The sequence below is a fragment of the Prunus mume genome, linkage group LG4, assembly GCF_029339155.1.
Source record: "Prunus mume cultivar Tortuosa linkage group LG4, ASM2933915v1, whole genome shotgun sequence".
NCBI classification, from domain to species: Eukaryota; Viridiplantae; Streptophyta; class Magnoliopsida; order Rosales; family Rosaceae; genus Prunus; species Prunus mume.
Genome location: NC_142701.1, coordinates 14954834 through 14979585, shown reverse-complemented (window position 1 = coordinate 14979585; position 24752 = coordinate 14954834). Strand labels below are relative to the sequence as shown.

General features: G+C 36.9%; 2 protein-coding genes and 1 pseudogene across 2 annotated transcripts; all 3 read left to right on the top strand.

Annotated features, from left to right (window-relative positions):
• The first annotated feature begins 2087 nt into the window (after window positions 1–2087).
• Window positions 2088–6551, top strand: LOC148917980 (uncharacterized; annotated as a pseudogene).
• Window positions 6552–8739: 2188 nt separating this feature from the next.
• Window positions 8740–16695, top strand: MNS1 (alpha-mannosidase 1). The gene is made up of 14 exons (XM_008229729.3): window positions 8740–9300; window positions 9932–9979; window positions 10397–10582; window positions 11783–11895; window positions 12680–12745; window positions 12900–13071; window positions 13271–13360; window positions 13603–13727; window positions 13845–13910; window positions 14262–14370; window positions 14451–14549; window positions 15353–15433; window positions 15514–15684; window positions 16020–16695. The coding sequence occupies exons 1-14, from the start codon at window positions 9145–9147 to the stop codon at window positions 16260–16262; spliced, it is 1725 nt and encodes a 574-aa protein (XP_008227951.2). The 5' UTR covers window positions 8740–9144; the 3' UTR covers window positions 16263–16695.
• Window positions 16696–17528: 833 nt separating this feature from the next.
• On the top strand, window positions 17529–22597 carry ZML2 (ZIM-LIKE 2). The gene is made up of 8 exons (XM_089051311.1): window positions 17529–17798; window positions 18120–18492; window positions 19377–19463; window positions 19541–19674; window positions 20257–20388; window positions 21532–21637; window positions 21975–22077; window positions 22178–22597. The coding sequence occupies exons 2-7, from the start codon at window positions 18190–18192 to the stop codon at window positions 22074–22076; spliced, it is 864 nt and encodes a 287-aa protein (XP_088907437.1). The 5' UTR covers window positions 17529–17798; window positions 18120–18189; the 3' UTR covers window position 22077; window positions 22178–22597.
• The last annotated feature ends 2155 nt before the right edge of the window (window positions 22598–24752 follow it).

Here is a 24752-nt window from a genome sequence, read left to right as displayed (position 1 = left end):
GGTCTTTCTTCATGCAGCGCCTCAATACCACCTTAAGCTTCGACGTCTCAACGGCAAAACTCCAGCCCAGACCAGCCCAGGCGGGCTAGGCGGGCTAGGCGGTCTCTAGGCGGGCGCTAGGCGGCCTAGGCGGGCACTTGGAGGCCTAGGCGGGGGCTAGGCGGGCTAGGCGGGCTCTAGGCGGGCTAGGCGGGCACTAGGAGGCCTAGGCGGGGGCTAGGCGGGGGCTAGAGGGCGGGGGCTAGGCGGGGGCTAGAGGGCGGGCTCTAGGCGGCCTAGGCGGCGCCCAACTCCCTGGCGGCTACTCCTTACGATTAGGATGAAATCGCAGCGGTGGCCTCCCTCCTAGCACCTTGAATGTATCGATTTGAAATGCTGATCAAAGCTATGCACCTTGCATAGGAAATTGACTTCCGAAAGATGGTTCTCTCCGGTGACACGTAAACACATGTTATGCTATCACTTCCATAGTAAATATAAATTTAACCCGCCGTTTAATGAAGTTGAATTACAATATGAGAAAGAAAAAAAAACAAGTTGAATTCCAATAGCAGTTTCCCAAATAATTGATGGCCTCATTCTCATTTCATCCATCTCTCTGCATAATTTCATTTTGATGCTTCTAAAACAAATTAAAGCATGGAGTGGAGTTTATTGCATTCTGTTCTCACATGGCTCCTGGTAATATCCATAACACCAGGGCAGCCACAGAGGGCCATAGTGAGCTCAAACTCATCTTTCAGCATTTCGATAACCCGCGTTCTCCATTTGCTGCAAGGCCATAGATTACAGGCCTTCCAACCTGCAGCAACATTGGCCTGTATTTCAATAAGAAAATCCAAAATAATACAAGCAGTTTAAGGGTTCATATCAGAAGGTCAGCTTTCAAGGCTCGGATAAGGAGGAGAAAAATCTATCAGCAGAATGAGCCCTGGCCCCAACAAAATCCTTGAAAAGCAGAACTTGATGGATGTTCACAGCATAATCCTCAGGATATGCCACGTGTGCTTACTGGTTTATTCCATCTCTTGGAGTCTTCGAGCCCTTATATAACTCGTGCCGGTCCATCATTGAAACACAAGCAGGAGCATCTATACATACTAGAAGAAGTATACTTGTCAAATAAGCAAAGCAGTCGTAGGGCTCCTCTTTCTTGGCAGGTACTGGTGACTGATGCAGCTACAAATGTACAATCACTTTCATTGACCTGCCAAAGAAGACTTGTCCTACGATTGCTTTGGCTTAATGAAATTTACAGCCTGTCTGATCATGCAGTAGAGCCCTGTCATGCAAAACATAGGCTAGCCAAGGATATACGTAGGTTTTGTCATATTTGAAAATAATGGTAGAAGTAGAGCTATAATACTGAAGTTATTTTTGTTGTACAAAGTTGTTATGCTTTGTGACTAAGCAAGGGAAATAGTGTGATTTTATATAAGTGGAATGGAAGGTGGAAGCCATATATACAAGCAATTACTAATTTCCCTGATCCCTTTTGTCAGTTGTGGCCATATAGCTTTGTCTGAGAGGATGTTCTTGCTATGTGCTTATAGTTTGGTTTGGGATACATAATTGTGATCATAGTTAGATCTGTTTAATATTATTATTTTAACCGTATATACCTTTCCCTAATCAATGACCAGAAGCAAACCATTTTGATCCTAATCGTCATATGGAATTTGTGATTCCATCCGAATTATTTGTTTATTTGTTTCATTTTCTTCATGTCTCTGTTTTGTGTTTTCAATTTTTGAAACTTTACCTAGTTATAGGTTCTTACAAAGTCTGAATTCAGTCCCCGCCAGCCGAAGATGTTATGCTAATCTTTTATTTTGCTTTTGTTTTTTTATCAAGTCATCCCACACTTTCTTTTCTATTTTTTTCTGTCTTCTTTCTCTGGATAAACCCATAACTTATTACTAGTCTACATACTCAAGACTTTGTTCACCATTTTTTGAAAATGATTTTGAAAAAAATATTGAGTTTGGACCTTCACTCTCAGTTCTAGTGTAGTAGTATGTGTATATATTGCACCATTCTAAATGAGTTATATTGCTCACACACATCACCTATTAAGATATAACCTCATGGACAAAGCCATGAGAAATGTTTCAGTTTTCAGATTTCTAAGCATTGCAACCATTACTACCATTAGCTTATGCAATAGAAATTTGGGTGTTCCTTGTAATCAAAATGAGAGACAAGCACTTCTAATGTTCAAGCAAGATCTTAAGGATACTTCAAATAGGCTTTTATCTTGGGTTGGTGAGGGAGATTGTTGCAATTGGACTGGAGTTGTCTGCGACAATTTAACTGGTGATGTCCATGAGCTGCACCTTGGAAATTATTATTCAGATGAGTATCTGAATTACAGTTTGTATCAAGAAAGCTCTTTGGGTGGCAAGGTAAATAATTCTCTGCTAAATTTAAAGCATCTGAGCTACATGGATCTAAGCAACAATGATTTTGGAGGAATACAGATTCCTAGCTTCTTAGGTTCTCTTAAAAGTTTAAGATATCTTAACCTCTCAGACTCAAAGTTCGCTGGAATAATTCCGCATCAATTGGGAAATCTCTCGAGTCTACGCTCTCTAGGACTCCGGAGTAAAAGATACTACTAGATGAAGGTTGAGAATCTCCAATGGCTTTCTGGTCTTTCGAGCTTGCATAACCTGGACATGAGTCGTGTAGATCTTAGCAAAGCATCTGATTGGTTTCAGGTGACAAACACACTCCCTCTATGCTGGTAGAGTTGCATATGTCCCAGTTGTGAACTCAGTCAAATACCAGTTGGTGTTGCAAACATGACAAGGCTTAAAGTTGTTAATCTCAGGTGGAACGTCATCCGGGGTACCATACCTCAATGGTTGTACACTTTAGCAATTTTGAGTCCCTATCCCTTTATTTGAATCTCTTGCGAGGTGAAATTTCAAGTTCCATTGGAAACTTGACAGGCATTGTCAATCTTGACTTGTCTGCTAATCAAATTGAAGGGAAAATGCCAAACTCATTGGGAAATCTTTGTAAGTTAACGGGTCTTGATCTATCAAGGAACTATTTCAATGGAAGCGTTATCAGAAATATTGGGAAGCTTGTCAGGGTGTAGTTCAGGTCAAATGGAGTCACCAAGTGTCAACAAATGATTTTTCAGGTCCACTATCCGATCAGCTAGGAAATTTCGACATTTACGCCTCCTTGCTCTTTCGAATAATTCAATATCAGGTCCAATTCCAGTGTCCTTGGGAAATCTGTCATTCCTAGATGAGGCAAGCATTTCTGAAAATCATTTTAATCTAACTCTTCCAAAAAGTACTGGTCAACTCAAAATGGCAACGGTGTCTTATGTAAAGAGTATATCCGGTCGGCTATAATATTTATAAAAAGGCCCTAAAGCCGGGCGGCTATACGCTTTTAAAAAAATCGGATTTATAAAAAAGCCCCACTGCGCCTATTTCGCCACTGTCAACAATAGTATCGCTATACTATTTTTAATAATAAAACTGTAGTATAGCCGCTCGGCTATACTCTAGCGCCATTTCGCCACGTGTCACAAGCAGCTATACTAATTTTTAAATAATAAAAACCGCAGATAGCCGGGCGGCAATACTTTGTTTATTATTAAAAACCCGAGTTGGAAAAGGTTTGGTGACACCGCAATCCTGATGCTACAGATTTTCCTGTTGACATGGGTTTTGCTTAAAATTGGATCTACCTTTTGGGTTGCACATATGTGACTGACAAGTCCTGACGGGTTCATTATCATACCTTCTTTGGCTTCTCCAAACAAAAACAAAAAAACGAAAACTGATATAGCTTCTTGTTGTCTTTGGTATTGTCATGTATCATGTATTTCCCCACTGAGTTCTTAAATGTGCTTCAATTGTAACTATAGTTTTCAACAGCATTTAAACATGCATGGTATTTAAGTACTTTTCAGCAGATTAAACATGTCTCTCTTTTTCTTCTTATTCCTTTATAGGATCCTATAAATGCTATTGCTGAATGCATTCCTAGCAGCCTTCATTCTGGTTCAGAGGCGAAAATTAAGAGGTTATCAACTAAACAACATGGCCATGCCCAGGCCAACCTGGGTGCATGCAGGACATACGTGTGGTGCAAAAGAAGATTGTACATTAAAGTTCCACCCTATAGATTCTTCAGGATCAATCTCAAAGTTCTCTGACGAGAGATTCTCTACAAAAGAGAAAAATGGAAAAGAAAGAGAAGTGCGGTTTGACTTACACCCAATGCAATCTGTGTTTTTGGGGTCTGATCGTAGATACAATAGATACTGGCTTTTCTTGGGCCCTTGTAATGCATATGACCCAGGACATAGAAGGGTTTATATCGAATCTTCAGAAGATGGTCACTGGGAGGTGATTGATACAGAAGAGGTATTCTGCTGAACTTTTGTTATACGATCAATGTGATGGTAATACATATTGCTTGACCTTGTTTGTTCAAGGTGGTCGGCCAAAGGAGGCCAGATCACCGGTGGTGATATGGTTAGACCGGATAATTATAAGATCACGATTGCCAGTGTCCTTGCAGCTTGTGCTCATCTTGGTGCATTTGATCATGGGATATGGGTGCATGAATTCACTTGCTGGAAGAAATTCCTCGAGGTATGCTCTAATATTCACTCTGTGCTCGACTTTTGTCTTCAGTGTCATGGATTTTCTTTCCACTCCGATACCTCCCATAGCAATAAGTTTAACAGTAATTTTAGCTACAATTATGATCAGTCCCATGCTAGAAGATTGGGTACACTAAGAGCAAAAAGAGATACCATCCTGTTGTCACAAACTCCTTAAACACTCTAATGAACTTCTCTATGATGCACGATTACATGACTGAGTTTAGATACAAACACAAAACTTATAGGACGTACGCTTAACTTGTTCATAAATTATGTTATCACCACAGATCCTGCAAATGTTGAGTACACCCTAAAAAAAACTTTGCAAACTATAGCAAGGTAATCAGACTTAAGCAAGAAGTCTATGTTATTAGAAAGTCTCAAAATAGCTTGAATTTTTTTTTTTTTTCACATGTACATTTGAAGAGAGAATGTTGGAGTAAATCATTTAATTGATTTAAATTAGGAATTGTAATCCTGTATAATTATAAGATTCCCGTATTAGATGGGATTGTAATTACTTTCCTTTTGTTGTATACTTGTACACATAAATACCATCCTGGAAAGGGGAATAAACCACTCATAATTATGTATAGCCGCGCGGCTTTACTTTTTTTATTAAAAACAAAAACGGAACGGCTATACTGTTCATAAACAAAAAAGACCCCGCCCAGTGCTTGCTCACATTCCGCCACGCATCATAAATAGTATAGCCGCGGCTATATTATTTGTAAATACTAAAAATAGTAGTATTAGCGTCGTCTAGATAACTCTCTCTCTTCTTCCTCGAGCCGAGTATGGGCCTCTTTGGCAGTGTTTCCAGACATGGGGAAGAAGACGAAGAATCCAGAAAAGGCAAAGAGAAAGCAAAAGTGAGGAAAAGAGAGCTCGCAGAAAGACCAGAAGCTCTCGCACATGAGGATGACATCGATGCCATTTAGGTAATTTCATACTCGAACTATGCATATATATATATATATACACATATATGTCATTTTGTGCTTGGTAATTAGAGTTATGGATTATCTGAGAACAGCTGAAATAGTTTGTGGGAGTTTTAAACAGTGTTGGAAAAAAATCGGGCTAGGCAGCTTAGGCACTCGGCGGCCCATTTTTCACAATCGTTGTTTATGATTCTCATATGTATGTCATTTTGTGCTTGTTAATTAGAGTTATGAATCATTTGAGAGCAACTGAAATAGTTTGTGGGAGTTTTAAACTGTGTTGGAAAAATCTGCCTAGGCGGCTAGGCACTCGGCGGCCGATTTTTCACAATCGTTGTCTGTGATTCCCATATGTATGTCATTTTGTGCTCGTCAATTAGAGTTATGGATCATTTGAGAACAACTGGAATAGTTTGTAGGAGTTTTAAACAGTGTTGGAAAAATCGGCGTAGGCGCTGGGCGGCCCATTTTTTTTGCAATCGTTGTCTATGATTCCCACCCAAGATTCCTTTTTTGTTATTGTTTTGAAGATTCTACTCCCTATTTTCTATCTGATAGTTTATTTTCACCAAAGGTATGATGATTGTGGAAATTCAAAATTCTCATCTAGATTCGTTGCAAGAATTTCCTAAACTTAAGGCTTTAATAATATATGTTATTTCCAAAATTTCCAACAGACCATATGGCACTATCATGGAGGGTGTCAAGGTGGGAGGGTTGTTGATAAAGGATATAGAGTTCTTGATATTGATTCTGTGAGGGTTATTGATGGTTCAACGTTTTATCACACCCCGGGTGCTAATCCTCAAGCTATTGTCATGATGCTTGGAAGGCAAGTATACTTGGAAAACATATCATATATACATAATCTTCACGAAAATCTTATACTAATTGCTGCTTAAACCTGCATTTTGGTTTCGTTTGTTGTGCATGTGGTGCAGGTACATGGGGCAAAGGATTCTGCATGATAGATAGTCTATGGATCAAAAAAGGAAAATTGATCTGGTCAGTATGTTTCCCAAACATAAAGTCAATATTAGTGATTATTGGAATATATGTCTCTGAGACATTTGATTAATATTGTAAAGATTGGAACCTAAAATTTTAAAATCTATATAGTTGATGTCTTATTTACCTATCATCACATTTGGTGTTGAATTGATCAGATCTGGTATGGTTCAAGCAAAACTTTCTGTACTCAGCTTGACTAGATTAGCCTTCCTGTGATTGAATATACGCCTTACTAATAAAACTAAATTAGCTCTAAAAATAATTAGTTAGTTTTTGTTTATTTTGTTAAGAGCGTAATTAGGAAGGAAACTAGTAAGGAGGTGAGGATGACACAACACAACTGCAAGCACTTTCAGAACTTTTGATCACATGGGCTGCTCTAACTTCATGAAGTCCTTCAGGTAGGCCTTATTTTTCTTTAGTTGTGATGATTTTTTTGTACATCGTTCACAAAAGAAAGATTTGAAAAATGATTACCAAATTAACGAATGAGGCATGGCGTGGTTAGAAAGAGATACCCACAGAAGGACTGAAAGTGCAGTAGATTAACTGAAGTCAAACTAATTTGGAGATCCTATAATGATGGCTCGCTATAAAAGTCAGACTCTTTTGTATTCAAGACAGAAATTACTAATACACACACGTAGGGAAAAAAGAAAAGAAGACGAATAAGATTAGGATATGCTGTTAGTCCTTTTTTCTCAGCCCCTTATAATAATATGGGGAGGCATCTCCTTTCATCTACTTTTTTCCTGCTTCAACATCATTGCACATTTTCACGGACACAGAGAGTGGAAGAATCTCATATGCTAGGAAAGAGCGCTTTCAAGGCTCAGATATGGAGGAGAAGAATCTAGCAGCAGAATGAGCCCTGGCCCCAACAAAATCCTTGAAAAGCAGCCCTTGATGGATGTTCACAGCATAATCCTTAGGATATGCCATTTGTGCTTACTGGTTTATTCCATCTCTTGGAGTCTTTGAGGCCTTATATAACCTGTGCCGGGCCATCATTGAAAAAGTATACTTGAAGAAGCCATACATAGTAGAAGAAGTATACTTGTCAAGTAAGCAAAGCAGTCATAGGGCTCCTCTTTCTTGGCAGGCACTGGTGACTGATGCAGCTACAAATGTACAATCACTTTCATAGGTGCCAAAGAAGAGTTGCCCTACGATTGCTTTGGCTTAATGAAATTTGCAGCCTGTCTGATCATGCAGTAGAGCCCTGTCATGCAAACCATATACGACAAGGTATAATATTAGGCTAGGCTAGCCAAGGATATACGTAGGTTTTGTCATATTTGAAAAGAATGGTACAGGTAGAGCTTTAATACTGAAGTTATTTTTGTTGTAGAAAGGTGTTCTGCTTTGTGACTAAGCAAGCAGGCAAAGTGAGTTTACCATGTGGCTTTGCACAATGCAGGGAAATAGTGTGATTTTGTATAGGTGGAAGCCATATATACAAGTAATTACTAATTTCCCTGATCCCTTTTGCCAGTTGCGGCCATAAAGCTTTGACGGAGAGGATGTTCTTGCTATTTTTTTAAAAAAGAAAGTATAGCCGCTCGGTCATACTATTTTAAAAAAATAAAAATGAAAAAATGAAAAAATCGTTACTATTTCTTAAAAAAAATAAAAAAAGAGTATATCCGTGCGGCTATACTGTTTCTCTTTTAAAAAATTAAAAACACAGTATAGCCTGGCGGCTATACTATTTCTTTAAAAATTAAGAAACCAAGTATAGCCGCTCGGCCCTATTCTTTGGAAGCAACCCAATATAGCCGGCCGGCTATACTACGTCTTTAAAAAAAATTGGAAAAAACCCAACATAGACGTGCGGCGGGGAGATACCTTTCCTGGCGAATTCCTCCGTCGAATTTTTCAGGTTCTTTTTCGACATGATAAATATTGATAATCTCATCCGTGAAAATTTCATTTTTTCAGTAGCGATATTTTGGGCAATATCCCATCTTTATGATCAATTTTTCGGGGAAATTTCGTTACCGATATTTTCAGTCGGTTAGGCACATCAATTGGTTTATATATTATTGCGACATTATGGAATTTTTCCGAAAAACTGTTTCCTATTTTTTCTTCTTATTTTTGCTAACTACAAACTTATTTTATTTATTTTTGCTCGCAACAAAATTGTCTTTTTTCTTTTGCAGACAACAAAATACTTTTCTTAGTCTTCAGTCTCTCTCTCTCTCTCTCTCTCTCTCTCTCTCTCCATATTAAACTTCCACAGATCGACGAAGTTCAAAAGTCATCACAAACCCTTCTCCTTCCTTTCTACACCGTGTCGTCCTGGGTACCGAAACGCGCACCTCATTCAACGGGAGATCACATCCAAAAAGAAAAAACCATCAAACCCCATTCCCCTTCTTTCATTGCAGCTCGAAACGTTTCTAATTACACACCGTTTTTCATTTCCAGCGCTTCGATTCTGCAAAACAATTTGAATGCCGTTTCTTTATTTTCAGATCGAGGAAAGACGTTTCGTTGTGTTTTCCATGTTGTGGCTTTGAATCGTAGGGTTAGTGTTTGTGTGATATGATGGCTAGGACCAGATCATCGTCGAGCAGATTGAGGTACTGTAACCCATCGTATTACTTGAAGAGACCGAAACGCTTGGCTTTGCTTTTCATAGCCTTTGTGTGCGTCACTCTGGTTGTTTGGGATCGTCAAACTCTCCTCAGAGAGCACGAGGTTGGTCTCTCTTTCGTCTTTTACTTTTTGTGATTTTGATTTGGTAGTTGTATGGTCTGTTTGATTGCTGAGAAATCCCGGTAAAATGAGGATGAAAATTTGAACTGTATATTAGCATCTTTTACCCTGGATGAAAAAAAATGGTTGATCTCATTATAGGGGAGTTTGAAGTTCACTAAGTGCTCTCACAAGATATATTTATATGTTTGGTACCTTCGATGTGCGTTTCTTTTAATAGGATTTAAAATTTCAGAGCAAGTGTTTGATTGGGCATGTAGCAAATGATAGGCCGATTGTTACAATTATGATAGGTGGAGCACTAAGTTTTGTCTAATGGAAACCATCACAAATGTTATGGATGGTGGCAGCGTTTTAGATTTGAAATATAACCCTGGGCTATTGTGAATTGGAAAAATGGTGAATAAATTTCTCATGGGATGCCATTTAGGAGTAACTAGATTCCCCAGAAGAGATCCTGGTTATCTGTAGTCATCCATCTTTTATTTGACTGTTTTTATCGAACCTTTTGCATTGAAAAGTGAACTCTATTGCATACCTGAGGTGTAAGAGTTGTACCTTTTTTTATTTGTTATAATTTCATGCATCTAATGATCTTGTTTATGACTTGCAGGAAGAAGTTTCTAAGTTAAATGAACAATTGCACCATTTGAAAAGTTTGGTAAGCGTTTAAATACTTATGCCTTGGTTCATCTTTAAGCTTAAGCTACTTCTTGTCTGTGGTCTTTAATTGCCGTCATTTTCATCCTTTTACTTGGGATGGGGTAGTGCCATTGCAGGCATAATTAACACTTAATAGTTTTTATTCCAGTTCCCACCACCCGACTGTGTAAAGCCACTATAAACATGTTTTCAAATAAAACATTTATAATTTATTAAAGAGCTTTAAGGTCCCCTTGTCGGGCTGCAAATATTCCTTGAACCTGAACAGATTATGTTGTATGTAACCTGATTTGATTAAATATTTATGCCTAGAGATGAACATATATATTTTGGAATGCCCTGCAGCATTCTTTTAGTCTATTTTTTAAGGGTAGATATGTGTCAAGTGTCAACTAATGGTATACTGTACACGCAGGTGGAAGACTCGGAAAATGTGCAAGGTGATGCAACTAAAAAGAACATATTCAAGGGCAGGGATGGTGAGAAAGAGGCTGTTCCCGATGACCCGATTGACATTCAAAGACAAGAAAAAGTGAAAGAAGCTATGATTCATGCATGGAGTTCATATGAGAAGTATGCATGGGGCCAAGATGAACTTCAGGTATAATGGACCTTTCAAGTATATCATTATCTATTTCATTTTTAGAAGTTGTATCTCAAAGCATGTACACTGCATATGGCCTTTTTTTACCCACGTATTCCTTTTGTGCTGTTTGCTGAAATGAGTCCTACAAGGTTTTATTTTCCTTCTGGTGTATCTTTTTTTTTTTTTTTTTTTTGGTCAAGCTGGTGTATCTTAAGTTGATCATTGGTAGTTTGCCGAAGTTTTGACTTTGGCAAGCATTGGTCTAACTTTCAGCCAGTATGTAACTAATTAGAAAAGTTATTACATATTGGGTTTCTGAAATTAGACTGTAAATAAGCAAAATTATTTAGTGGATGGCACTGTACATACTCCCTTTAATACTTAAGTTATGGTCTTTTTAAGCAAAAAAATATTTGTCTGTACTGATCTATTTATTACCATCTCTTTAAGGAGATTGTGCTAGGTCCTTTTGTATCGGGTCCTATATATTGTATGGTATTCAAACGTTATGTAAGCTCTTAAGCAGCAGTAAAATTTTAGTATTACTCACCACTTCCAAATTTTTAGACTCATTTGGTGTTGTGAAGAATTATTTGTCCTTAGAAAAGTGGCCAAAGGTTGGAGAGTAGTGGCAAAGAACATAAAAGTGCAAGAGTCCAGGAGGACGTAGGGATGGATTTTTGTTGGAACAATGTTGAAGTCCACATGTTAGGTTCAATGGACTTTATCGATTGATCTTAATGGTGGAGACTCATTGATCAATATTCTGTTGGGCATAGGAGAGCTGGAGCTCTTATGATGTGTTGTGGAGGATAAATGATGCACTAGTGGAGAATTAGTCAGAAAAATCAACAGTAAATTTTTAAAAAAATAAACAGTAAAATTTAAAAATTTCCTACACATTAAAAAGCAGATGATATGTATACAGACTTTGTATCTGCCTGATTAATCTCAGCATGTGTCTTACATATTGTTCAACAAAATAAATGTAGGTGCTAATGTCTCTAATCTGATACACTGCATTCCTTTTCCTGTGCTTGATAAACAATCTAAGGAGCATTAAAGTTGCCTGGGCGCACTGACAGTTCTATTTGTAATGACCACAAACTTAATATCTTTACCAAGTTAACTTTTTTTTTACTTTCCATATGTTATTGATGATGTTGTTCTGTTTAGTACAAATTTCTAACATAAAAATTGTTTTCCATGTACCAGCCACAATCAAAGAATGGTGTTAATAGCTTTGGTGGTCTTGGAGCAACAATAGTAGACTCTCTTGATACGTTGTATATAATGGGTCTTCATGAGCAGTTCCAGAAAGCTAGAGAGTGAGTTGAAGTTTCTATTTTTTATTTTCTTTGGTAGCATATTCTGTGGATAGGTATTTGAACCCTTATCGCTTTACTCTCTGTCTTTAACCACCAAAGGCTCTAAACGCTTTTTTAATTTTTAATAGAATTTTTCTTGGAAGTTTTCTTTTATTCCTAGTTTGTAATATAAGCTATTCTCCTCGTCTTTTCGTATGGATCACATTTTCTTTGTGGGTTAAACTCACGTGCTTACCTTAAAAGCAAGGAAATAAGAGAAAATAAGTCATGCTACTAATTATACATGGTTATAGTGTGTCCAGTGCCCTCACTTAATTATGTCAAAGTCCAAACTATTTGGGGATTGATACCTGGGCTATATTGTGTCATTGCTCCTATGTCGGGCCATATTTCTGTTAACTATCAAGTCCTATGTATATATCTATGAATGCTGTTTCAGCTTCTTGTCCCTTATCTCCTTCAGCTTGAACCAAAATTAATCTTTGCACAGCGCTTTGACAGATTTTCATTGCACCGTGTAAACCATCTTAGATCACCTTTTATTTTGCGCCTCCAGCATGCCTGTATAACGCCTAAACGGAATTCCACCCTGTGTTGAGCGCTCTGATGTGTTTCCTCAGCGCCTCGTGGCGAGGCGCGCTTTTTAAACCATTGATTCTTACTTATTCATTTATTTTTCCCATCTGTCTTTTTTTGGTTCTTTTTGCTCATAACCTCATTCTACAACTTTACACATTACATCTTTATAATAAATGTTTTATAACTAATATCTTTTCTGTGGCAGGTGGGTTGCAAACTCTTTGGATTTTAACAAGGATTATGAGGCTAGTGTTTTTGAGACAACCATAAGGTTGCATTATAAGGTTTAATATATGGTTGATTTTAATTATTTTCTCCCTTTTATAACAGGCTGTTTGGGCTTTCACTTTATTTTTCCTGCTTTTTTGGTTTCCAAAAGCAGCTTTTCTGATGTATCATGTCTATCGTTTTTTCTGAAAACCCAGAGTTGTAGGTGGCCTTCTCAGTGCATATGATCTTTCAGAAGATAAAGTTTTCCTTGATAAGGCTAGAGATATTGCAGACAGATTGCTGCCTGCATGGGATACACCTAGTGGAATCCCTTACAACATTATCAACTTGGCACATGGAAGACCGCACAATCCTTCTTGGACTGGAGTAAGTAGTGAAGAAAAAATACAATTTTCAGATTGTCTCTTGTTATAATATCACATTACCCTAAGTTGTGTTTATGCTTATTGATATCGTTGCATGTGCAGATCTCTTTTGTAATTTTTCTGAAACATTTTGAACAATTACAAGTAGTGTTTTGGAATTTGATTAATATTTTTGATATTTGAATTCATCATGCTCTTAGGGTGAAAGTATCTTGGCAGATTCCGGCACAGAGCAGGTGGAGTTTATTGCTCTTTCTGAGAGGACAGGAGATCTGAAATATCAGCAGAAGGTACATTTACTACCATGTGTACTAGTGTTTTCTTTACCCTGGTCAAATAGCGCATTTACAGGAACATTTTGTTTGATTTAACTCATGATGTCTGGTATATTATGACTTGTTGCTCATAGTATGTGTGTAAACTGTATTCAGAACATAACTTGTATATCTGTCTAGGTTATATAAGAAAGGCAAATATCAGTGACTTTTTATTTTAGTGATGTTAAACTAGTTGCTTGAATGTTGATTTCCAGGCTGAGAATGTTATAGTGCAGCTTAACAAAACTTTCCCTGATGATGGCTTGCTTCCTATTTATATTGACCCTGAAAGAGGAACATCAGCGTACTCCGTTATAACCTTTGGCGCTATGGGTGACAGGTAAGCATAAAATTTTAATATGAATTATGTAATTCTCTGAGTTTCAGGTTTCATAAGGTATACTGGTGCGATTGGCTTAAAACAATGGTGTAATCAACTTGAAACAATCCATTGCAGCTTCTATGAATATTTACTCAAAGTTTGGATACAGGGGAATAGAACTACAGCTGTAAAGCCTTATAGGTAAGAAGCTTGTCATTTTCTTTAGATGGTTATAGTCACTTTGCCACAACAAAATTCTGGTTGGTTTAAAGAGCTATGAGAAGCATGTGCTTGAAAGACCAATTTTGTCGTAGAACTTAACGTTAGAAATCATAAAAGGCATCATGTGACTTTTGCTCTGGTACTAGGAAGAATCTGTATTCTTTGAGGCCACAAAATCTTGTAGTTCTTTAAGGTCAAAAAGTCTTGTAGTCCCTTTTTTTTTTTTTTAACCTTTTCTTTTTCTGAACTCTATTTTGAAGTGGATATGTGATCATGGTCTTCTTAAATTTATCTTGATGTCAAAATTCTTTTGTGGAATTTTGGAAGCAGAGATATGTGGGAGACATCAATGAAAGGTCTGTTGAGCTTGATCCGGAAAACAACACCATCATCTTTTACATATATATGCGAGAAGAATGGGAGAACTCTGACAAATAAGGTAAAGTATCGTTTGCAGCGTCATTAATGCTATGTCAATAAATTACCGTGTTTCATTTTGAGTGGCATTTTCCAATGCAGATGGACGAACTAGCGTGCTTTGCTCCAGGAATGCTGGCTTTAGGATCATCTGGTTATGGTCCTGAGGACTCTAAGAAATTCTTGTCACTTGCAGAAGAGGTATTACTTTGATATAGGGCCTCTTTTGAACCCATATTTCATGTCAGTTGGACAGGCTCTATTAACTGAGATGGTGTGTGTGTGTGTGATTTGGCACACAAATTTTCCTATGTATAAGTTTTGTGGAAGCAACTGTAGCTGTCACAATTCTGTTGCATCCAAACCATGCCCACAATTTTGTGCTAGAGAGTACCATGTGTATACTAAAAATGTCAGGACATTGTAGAAACTTGTCATATTACTTTTCAGCACTAAATCTGATATAGAACAGTAAGAACTGGTTTGTGTTAGGGCCTTTTGGTGGTTTATATGATAGATTAAAGCTTATAAAATTTATGTTTTTAGGTTTAAATGTGACTCAAACGGCTTATATTGCTCAAGTAGAAGTTGGAAGGCAATTAGGTAGTCTTATATAACTGTTTTAGTGTGAATACTGTTGGGCAGAATAAGGGTGAAGAATGAGTTTGGGGATTGAATCTCTGGTGGATAGTTTGCCTATCCAAAAAGGGGAAAAAAACAAAAGAAGCTATATTTCATTGGTTCTTTATGTAGAGAGAATTTTCATGAGTAGTGAATATTGTTGGGCCTATTGTGAATCTGTGTTGTTTTAGATGTTGGTTGAGAGCATAAATAGACATCTTGTCTGACTTTTACTGTAATTCAATTTTCTTTTATTTATTATAAGTTCATGTTTCCTGATAGAAAAAAGTACAAATAAAGCTCGTAATTTTTTTAATAATAGTCAGCTTCCAAACAGTGTACCCTTTTAGCGTTTGACTGGATACTGTAAGCCTATTTTTCAGCTTGCTTGGACATGCTATAATTTCTACCAGTCTACACCAACAAAATTAGCTGGAGAGAACTATTTCTTTCGTGCTGGCGAGGTTAGTTATCCTGATTTTTGTTTATTCGATGCCATGTACTTAATATTTTCTCACATGGTGTCTATGTTTGATATTTCCAGGACTTGAGTGTGGGTACGTCATGGAATATATTGAGACCAGAGACAATTGAATCACTTTTTTACCTCTGGCGTTTGACTGGCAACAAGACATACCAAGAGTGGGGCTGGAATATATTTCAAGCATTTGAAAAGAACTCCCGCATAGAGTCAGGATATGTTGGACTGAAAGATGTATGCACTTCTCAAACTCATAACTACCATTGCGCCTCCATTCAAGTTTTCTTATGCATTTAATTTGCATGACCTTTCATGGTTGAATCTCGTGTTGGTGATGCTTTTTCTAGAGCTTGGGTGTTAACTGAAAACCATTTTTCTTTTGACCAATAATCTTTTGGGCCTGCAATATTTTATCGTCTCCATTATTGCTTTCATCTCATGAATATTTGAACTAATCAAATATACTTGCTCCTTAGTAGACTGAATCTTCAAGCCGGTGGAATAATTTTTATGTTTTTTTACTGGTAACATATGGTTTCTCATTTATGCGGGCTGTTTGTGGTTATCAGGTTAACACTGGTGACAAAGACAATATGATGCAAAGCTTCTTTCTTGCGGAGACTCTCAAATATCTCTATCTTCTTTTTTCACCCTCTTCAGTCATCTCACTAGATGAATGGGTTTTCAACACGGAAGCTCACCCACTAAGAATTGTGGCAAGGCATGATGAAGCAAATTCTGGAAGAGCAAAGGGGGATGATAGACCAAAGATTAGATTGCGTGGCAGGAAGGAGGGCCGATCACGAGATTAATAGGATTTATTTTCTGTTCATTATTTTGTAATTCTAGGGTCCAAGTAGATGAAGGGCCAAATAGTAAAATGCATTAGTCCTTGAAATTTAATGTCAGCTTTTGTATGAGGAAACTATGCGGCTTTACAAATTTCACCTGCTGGTGGAAGAAGTATTCTATGGTGAGACATGTGTGCCCTTCTTTCACAGTGATGGATTTGTAACATAGGATATACAGATTATTTGTCAGTCGTCACCTCTCTCTCATAGGAAAATGAATATTTCCTCTTAACCACTTGGGAATGGATGAACCTTTGTGATTTCATGGAGGAATGTTTTGTTTTTTATTTTCCCCCCTCTATTTGACATGTCAATGACATTTATGATTTGTAAGCCCAGTTGAATAAATGACTTGATGGGCAGAAATTACTTATTGAATATTTCCAGACCATAAGTGCTCTCTCTCTCTCTCTCTCTCTCTCTCTCTCTCTCTCTGTGTGCATGGGTTCTCTTGCTGCTGAAGTTGCAAGTTCTTTTAAAGGGAGTTGTTATTGACAGTTAAATAAAGTCATCTAGTACTCAGAATGCAATTTCTCCGTTATATTTTTGGGGTGCTAAGAACAACTTCCCTTTTTTATTGTTCTTAGGATCATATATCGGCCAAATGGGTTTTGCTTCAGTTGTTCTGTTGAGATTTTGGTTGACATAGGTGAGGTGAAGATAGAACTTGGTGTTAAATCTCCCTGCATGCACGGCTCTAGGAGTTGAACCAGCCCTTGTCTACAATCGTATGCTTACACATCATTTCATGAACATATTTGGTTATCCCAGGTCAATAACATTCTACAGTGTTTTTATGTTAACGATTGGTTACATATTTCTAATCTTGACAGTTAGATTACATGTATGTTGCATATTAAATATTTACCAATACATTTAATGAATGCAATTCAATGACTAAAATTAAAAATATGTAACCAATCCTTAACGCCCATTTGAGACATTAGCTTACACATTATTTGATGAACATATTAGTTATCCGAGGGTCGAAGACATTTTACAGTTTTATTAAGATAGAGTAAGTTATTTGACACATTAGCTAACATTATTTGGTAAACAAATTTGGTTATCCAAAGTCTTGTATTCGACCTTGCCATATCCCAAAATAGGTCAGTTTATTAAATTCTTACGACATGTCAGTTTTTAATTATTATTATTATTATCATTATTATTAAAAGAGAAGCCAGTTTTCTAATGCTATATAAACATGTTATTTCCTTAAGAAACCCTAAATCTAATGGATTGAGGACAAATCTTCAATTCTCGAAATACCTGACATCAGAAGGCCTCCGCACGATCCCACCGTTGATCATAAAAGGCGCTCACTTCAATCCAACGGCCACACATCTTCGTTCTTCATCTCTACCCGAATTTTCTAGTGTCTCGTGTTCTGTTTTTTCTGCTGTACATCGTTTGGAATCACAAACCGGAATCGGAATTAATTATTCCATTCTCGGATGTCGCTATCCCAGTTCTGAATTATCTTACCCTCGAATGGTAATTCCGATGATATAAAATTTCCATTTTTTTTTTCTCCATTTCGCATTGAAATTTCTGTTTGCTTGCCCAGAAACGTGAGGAAAATTATGGAAATGTTCAATTACTAACTTCAACTAAGCAAATCACTCTCACTTATACATGCAACTCCATTTCGTACGATTCTGTCAAGATTTCTTATTATTTTTTCTTAATTTTCCTGCATTTTCTAGGCAATCAAACACAGTAATACTACCTTGAACTAAATACATCATTTGCGTGCATTAGCACAGTTCTCTGCAATTTTTATCATAATTTTGTTTCCCTGCATTTTCCTGGCAGTAAATTTACACAAATTTGTACAAAGGAGTACTGATCTTGGAAGAGTGTGATACAAATTGAGTAGTGCGCAATGGATGACATCTGTGGCAGCGATGAACCCATGCATATGAATGATAATCTGCATTTGCAATACATGCAAGAGCATGAGCATCATCACGGGTTGGACCATATAAGTAATGTAAATGGGGTGGCTGATGATCATGATAATGGAAGTGGTGGAGCTGAACTTGTCCAAGCCGATGTCCCATCTGACCCCATGAATCTTTCTGATACGCATGATGGGATGATGGACCATGGCCCCGAAAATGGGGACCAGCTCACATTGTCGTTTCAGGGTCAGGTTTTCGTGTTCGACTGTGTGTCACCTGAGAAGGTGATTTGATTGATTATCCTGAACTTTTATGCTGCCAGTTGTTATTGTTTTCTCTACATGGTATATTTCATTTATGCTTGTGTGGCTTGTTTCTGGAATTAGCTCTATTGGCGTGCTTTATTAACACATTATGCGCTTGTTGCAGTGTTTGTTTAAGCTTTGATTGATAATGGTTATGCTCGAGATGAATTGCTTCAAGTATTTGGTTTATTGTACATTTTATAAATGTCTTTTGATTGTCTAATAGAATTCTCATGAATATGATGTATCACATGACTGGCGAAAATGTTTGATTTTTACAAGAAAACTGATCTGGGAAGCATAGTTTTTCTAGTTACTCAAGTAATATTGAAAACGTATCTGCATACTGAATTTTTGGCATCGAAGAGTTATACAGACCTTAGAGAATTTGGAATGTTATATAAAGATAATGGTAAGATGGGAGAACTATTCTTAGACTTGGCCGCTTACATAGTAAATGGAGTGTTCCTAGAGTTCTAGATAATATTGTGGACCATGTAGATTTGTAAATATAACTGTAAACACAAATGAGTGAAAAATGGTAAAATGGGAGTCTATTGACGGACATTACCATACATAATAAATGGAGTGTTACTAGCGTTCTATATAAAACTGGGGAGCATGTAGATATGGAAGCAATAACATTGGATCCTAAACTTAGATTGAGTTATAAAGTAGTGTAAGACTGCCATGCTTGTTACTTTCTGGCACATGTTTCAAAAGTTTGCCTATGGAAAACTGTAGTCTTTCGAATGTTCTTTTCGTACTTTGAAATCTATAATTTTCTTACTTGTGGCTACTTTGTCTTCTTAGTATGTTAATAAAGAGAAAGCCTTCTGATTTATTTGAATTACCTTCCTCAGGTTCAAGCTGTGTTGTTACTACTGGGGGCCCGTGAAGTACCTCCAAGCATGCCTGCTGTCCCAGTAACCACGCAGCATACTAATCGGGTATCTGAACTTGGTCTCAAGTGATTTCTTAACAGTTATTTGTATTATAGCATCTTGCTAACAAAGAATTCAACCAGGCCCTTACTAGTACTCCACAACGGTTGACTGTCCCTCAAAGACTGGCTTCACTAATTAGATTCCGTGAAAAACGGAAAGAACGAAATTTTGACAAGAAGATTCGTTATACTGTTCGAAAAGAGGTAGCACTTAGGTATGGCATCTGCATTTTTCATAATAACCAATGAATTATGAGGTAAACTAGTTCAATTTTTGCAGGAATACTTGTTCTTTGTTGTATTTTATGACTTCAATCTAAGATTAGTGATGGAAAACCAATAAATGGTTCCAATGATGTATAGTTTCAAATAGTAAGTAGTTCATGAACCAGTAGCTATAGCATGCTAGCATATAGCCTTATTCATTTCTAGGGATGCTTGCTAGGGATGTTGCTTATGTACACTAATTCCATGGGCTGAATGTGACTTCACTTTAGGCAGAATATAGGTAATAAGGTACTTTTCTCACTGCTAGGGATGTTATCAATTGATTTACTTTACGATTCAATGTTCTAAAGTTAATTCAACATTGATACTTCTGTCAATCAGAATCAACCGAGATTTCCACCAACATCAACATTTTCAACCTTGTGTTAGATATGCTTTTTCCCTTCTGCTGTTGCCTTGTTTTCACTTTGAGGGATTTCCTCATTCTAAATAGCTGTCATTAATAAATGAATTATGATGCCTTATTAGCCTATGGCAAATTTAAGTGATGGTCATGATTACTGCTGTAGGATGCAACGAAAGAAAGGTCAATTCACATCTTCTAAACCCAATAATGATGATTCTGCATCAGCTGTCACAAGTTCGGGCTCGAACGAGAGCTGGAGTCAGGATGGTAATGGATCCCAACATCAAGAGGCTGCGTAAGTTAACATGTCTTATTCAAATTTCTTAATGTTTGCTATCTGTGAATTTTACATAAGAAATTAAAATTTTATAACAAATTATTAAGTAGACCTTCATGGATGTAGGAACAATTTGGACAAGGCAGGCTTTGAAGAAAGATATTTATAGATTTTAAGGAAAGCGAAGAAGTCGATCCAGTAGTTCTTATATATTTTTAGAAATGCATATAGCTTTATCAAAACCCCGAACTATGAGAAACCAAAACGAGTATACAGAACTGTCATGTGGTTAGTGAAGTTGTCTGGTGGTTGTTGATGAAGCACCACTATTGAAGACTTTGTCAATTGTACTGTTAAATGTAAAGAATATGCAAATTGAATGGAGTCAATGGACTTCATTCAAATTGAATAGGTCATGAAATAGGACAAGACATTAATGTGGAATAACAAGGTAATTCAGCTGTATAGAAGATATTGTAGAGGAACAAACATATTTTTGTAATTAATGCATTTGAAGGTTGTAATTTTATACTAGGTTTAAATTTGGAAAGGATATAGCTGTAAGAAATTGAGCTTGTGGTGACCTGCTGAAGTACACTGCTCTGCTCATGATATGCTATCTTATCTCTGATGGCCAAGGATATTTTGGGTTTTGGGGCAGAAAAGGCTATTACGCTTTGGCAAAATTTAGCTTTGGCTTTTATTTGGACAGGTTGCTTTGAAAGAAATGAAAAGAATTTTGATGATAGGGTGTGGAGGAGGTGGATTCTGTTTGGGATAGAATCAGATATCTAGCCTTGATAATCTAAGCAATTAAAGGCTTTTTCCTTTTTTTCCTTTTAAGTTTCCCATAAAATATGACATATAATCTTTTTGAGAGTAGAATAATTGTGGTGCGATACTTGTGCAAGTAGGGTTATATTTTCTCGGCTTCTCTTTGTCAAAATTTACACGTGTGAGCACCTTGAACTGAGACCATAGTTTTATTGCTTTCCATGAGCATGCAGTGAAAAGAGCATTTACCCCTACACCCAAGGTCTCAAGTTCGAATCCCTCCTCTCCGAAGATAGTTTGATAAAAAGTTTGATAGCAGTAGGATCTTTCTCTTTGAACTCATTTTTGTAGTCTTATTATTGCTATGTACTGTGGATTTATTGCCAGCTGTCGACACTGTGGCATCAATGAGAAGTGTACACCAATGATGCGACGTGGACCTGATGGACCAAGAACCCTTTGCAATGCATGTGGACTTATGTGGGCAAACAAGGTAAATACAAGTGGCTTGTTTCTTCACTATTTATTTCTGGTGGTTTGTATAATGATTGTGCTTGGTACCATTTTGCATATTGTACAGTTCTATCAAGGTAAATGGAAGTCTGTCTTAAATACCATTGTGAATATGATTATTAAGATGCAATTGCATTCACCGCATTTGCAGTTTCATTTAGGCTCAATACTCAGTTTTCGTTTGGATTAATCTCTAAGGTGGTCTTACAAGGAAATATCTGTCACGAAAACAGAGTGTATTTTCTGTTCAGTAATTTCATTGAAATTTCCACTGCTTTATTTTTATTTTTTTTGTCTTTGCACTCTGTGAACCATAGGGTACTCTGAGGGACCTCTCCAAGGCAGCAGAACCAGCAGCACCCCAAGCAGGACAAAACCCTTCCATAAGCAAGAACGAAGATATGAAACCTGATTTATAAAGTATGCTTCGTTCTTATGAAGATATTGAAGTATATTATTGTATTCTATTCCACTATTTCTTGACTTCTTTTCCTCTCTTCTACTTTCACTTGTTTTACAGAACGGAAATTTGGCGGCCGACCAGGTCTTTAGAATTACGGGAAGCGGTAGTGAGTCTTTGTTATAACTTTTTGCTCGGGCCAGCCATTGTATAGAGGAGCTTTAGATGATTAGAAGTAATTTTGAAATGCTCCTTTTATCTCTCTTTTAGATGAGTTGAGTTTGGTCTCACCGCACTGCATAATATGCCAAAAGGATTTTCCTGCACTTGAATTAACTAAACTTTTCGGCATTGGGTTCCATCTTCTATCTCCTTGACATTTTACTTGAACAAAGTAGTTATGTCTGTAAATCTGAGCTTGAGCTTTCTATCTGATGGTGAAACAGCTGTTGTGAAAGGGTTGTGTTGGGAGGATCTACTTACACTTTCTAGCTTCAATCAATAGAATATACACAAAGCCTCAGTCTTTTTGCTCCTCAACTCCAAGAGCAATATTATTCCTCTACTATGAAGCATCGAGGTTTCTCTAAAACTGTTGTGTTTATGTCGTTGACACTACCTGGTGCCATTTGTTTAACACTCTTACTCCACACTTGATAATGATGACATTTTTATCAAAGACAAAAAATCGAAGAATCCTATTAAAATGGAAGAATAAATTCTGGGTTTTGAAGAGCTGGTTCCTTTCTTCGGTATGTTAATTGTTGATTTTAAACCTAATTTATTTTATAATACTGTTTGATCAAATAAAGGCTTAATTAGTTTTTTTTTTTTTTTTTTGTTGGGTCGAAAAGATATATACTCAAAGCACAAGAAACCCCTAAACAAGAGGCCCATGCCCATACAGAGGAAAACAAGTATGTCCATGCAAGGAAACAAAACAATGCATGGAGAGTCAAGAAAACAAACAATGCAAGGAAACAATGGTGAGGACAAGGGAGTCCATCCTTGCAGGGGCGGAGCCACACTAGGACCAATGTGGTCCCGGGCCCTCGCTCAAGTTTTTTTATTTTTTTTAAAGTAATATATTGTTATGTATTATTATTTCAAATATTTTAGATTTTGATATGTACCGACATTTGTTGTGCCGAACCTATTAACATTAAGGCACAAGGAGATGCTTCAAATTGCTCTTTGCTCAACTGGTGGTGGCAGTGACGAAGCTACGATTTTATGTGTGTGGGGGCCTCTTATAAATTATAAAGAATCAAAAATTTGAACTCACAATACATACGAAAAATAGTATATATATATATATATAAAGATTTATATTGCTTATTAGTTGCAATTATAATTGTCCGCAACAAAAGGATAGACAAATACATTCTGAGCAAGAAAAATTACAAGAGACAGACAAAGAGTAGCGATTTAGCAAATATCTTTAAAGCTTTCCCCCCATTAAACCCAATAGAAAGAAAAAATCAAAATTTCTCAAACTAAAAAAAACCTTAGGCCACTTCATGCATTTATATCATACATGAAAAAAAAAATGTTTTATGTAAGAAAAAAAAATGTTTTATGTAAAATTATTGACTAAGTATGAAAAATGGTTTTTTGGAATAATTATTTTCTCAAAATAATTTTTTGCGGCTTTTATTCCTTAGACTTGAAATAAGAAAACTTGATTTTATGAGATTTTAGTATGAAGTATATATTGACTTAATGAGCCATCATTTTTAGCCTAAATCATATTTTGCACTAAAACCGATTTTTCATATTTTGATTTGGTGGGAATTTGATATTCTAGTATTTTTATTTGAATCCAAATAAGGGGTACTTCCTTATTTACATTGTAAACTTAAGTAAATGGAGTAATATAAAAATAAATGAAAGTAAAAAGACAAAGAGAAATAAGGTAATCAGACACCTAGAGTGCACCACCACCCAGGGGCGGAGCCACACTAGGACCAGAAACCCCTAAACAAGAGGCCCACGCCCATACAGAGGAAAACAAGTGTGTCCATGCAAGGAAACAAACAATGCATGGAGAGTGAAGAAAAAAGCGCCATAAAAGACAATCCAACCATAAGTACGTCAAAATAATTCAAGACCAGTCAACAGCCAAATTAGGCATGGTGAGGACAAGGGAGTCCATCCTTGCAAAGGATGTGCACAAGAGAGGTGAGGGGCCGTTCAACCCAAACTTCCGTACTCCTCGATAATGCCAGCGATGCAAGATGATCCGCCGCTTGATTACAATTCCTGGTGGTTCAATTCCACCTACACTCTTCAAAACATAATTATGGATCAAATCTTACTTTATCCTGGAACTCATTTTATCTCATTTATGACTTGTTTGAGAGTGATTCTGGACATGATAAAAATCACTTTAAGTGATTTTAAGTGATTTTATGGAAAAGTATATGAGAGTGCTTCTTCTGAAAATCACTTAAGATCACTTAAATGATATATGAAGAAACACGTATTCAAAAGTGATTCCGGCGTATCCATAATCACTCTTGCAAGCTATCTTATTGTCTTCATGTCTCACTTTGTCCATTTCTGTCAACTTGCTTCGTCAAGGAGTCAAAGAATCAGTTGCGTTTTCCGATGTGGCATGAATCAAGTCTTACTTTAACCTATAAAAACTCATCTCTAGAGGGTCACTTAGTACATTTCTGTCAACTTGCTTCGT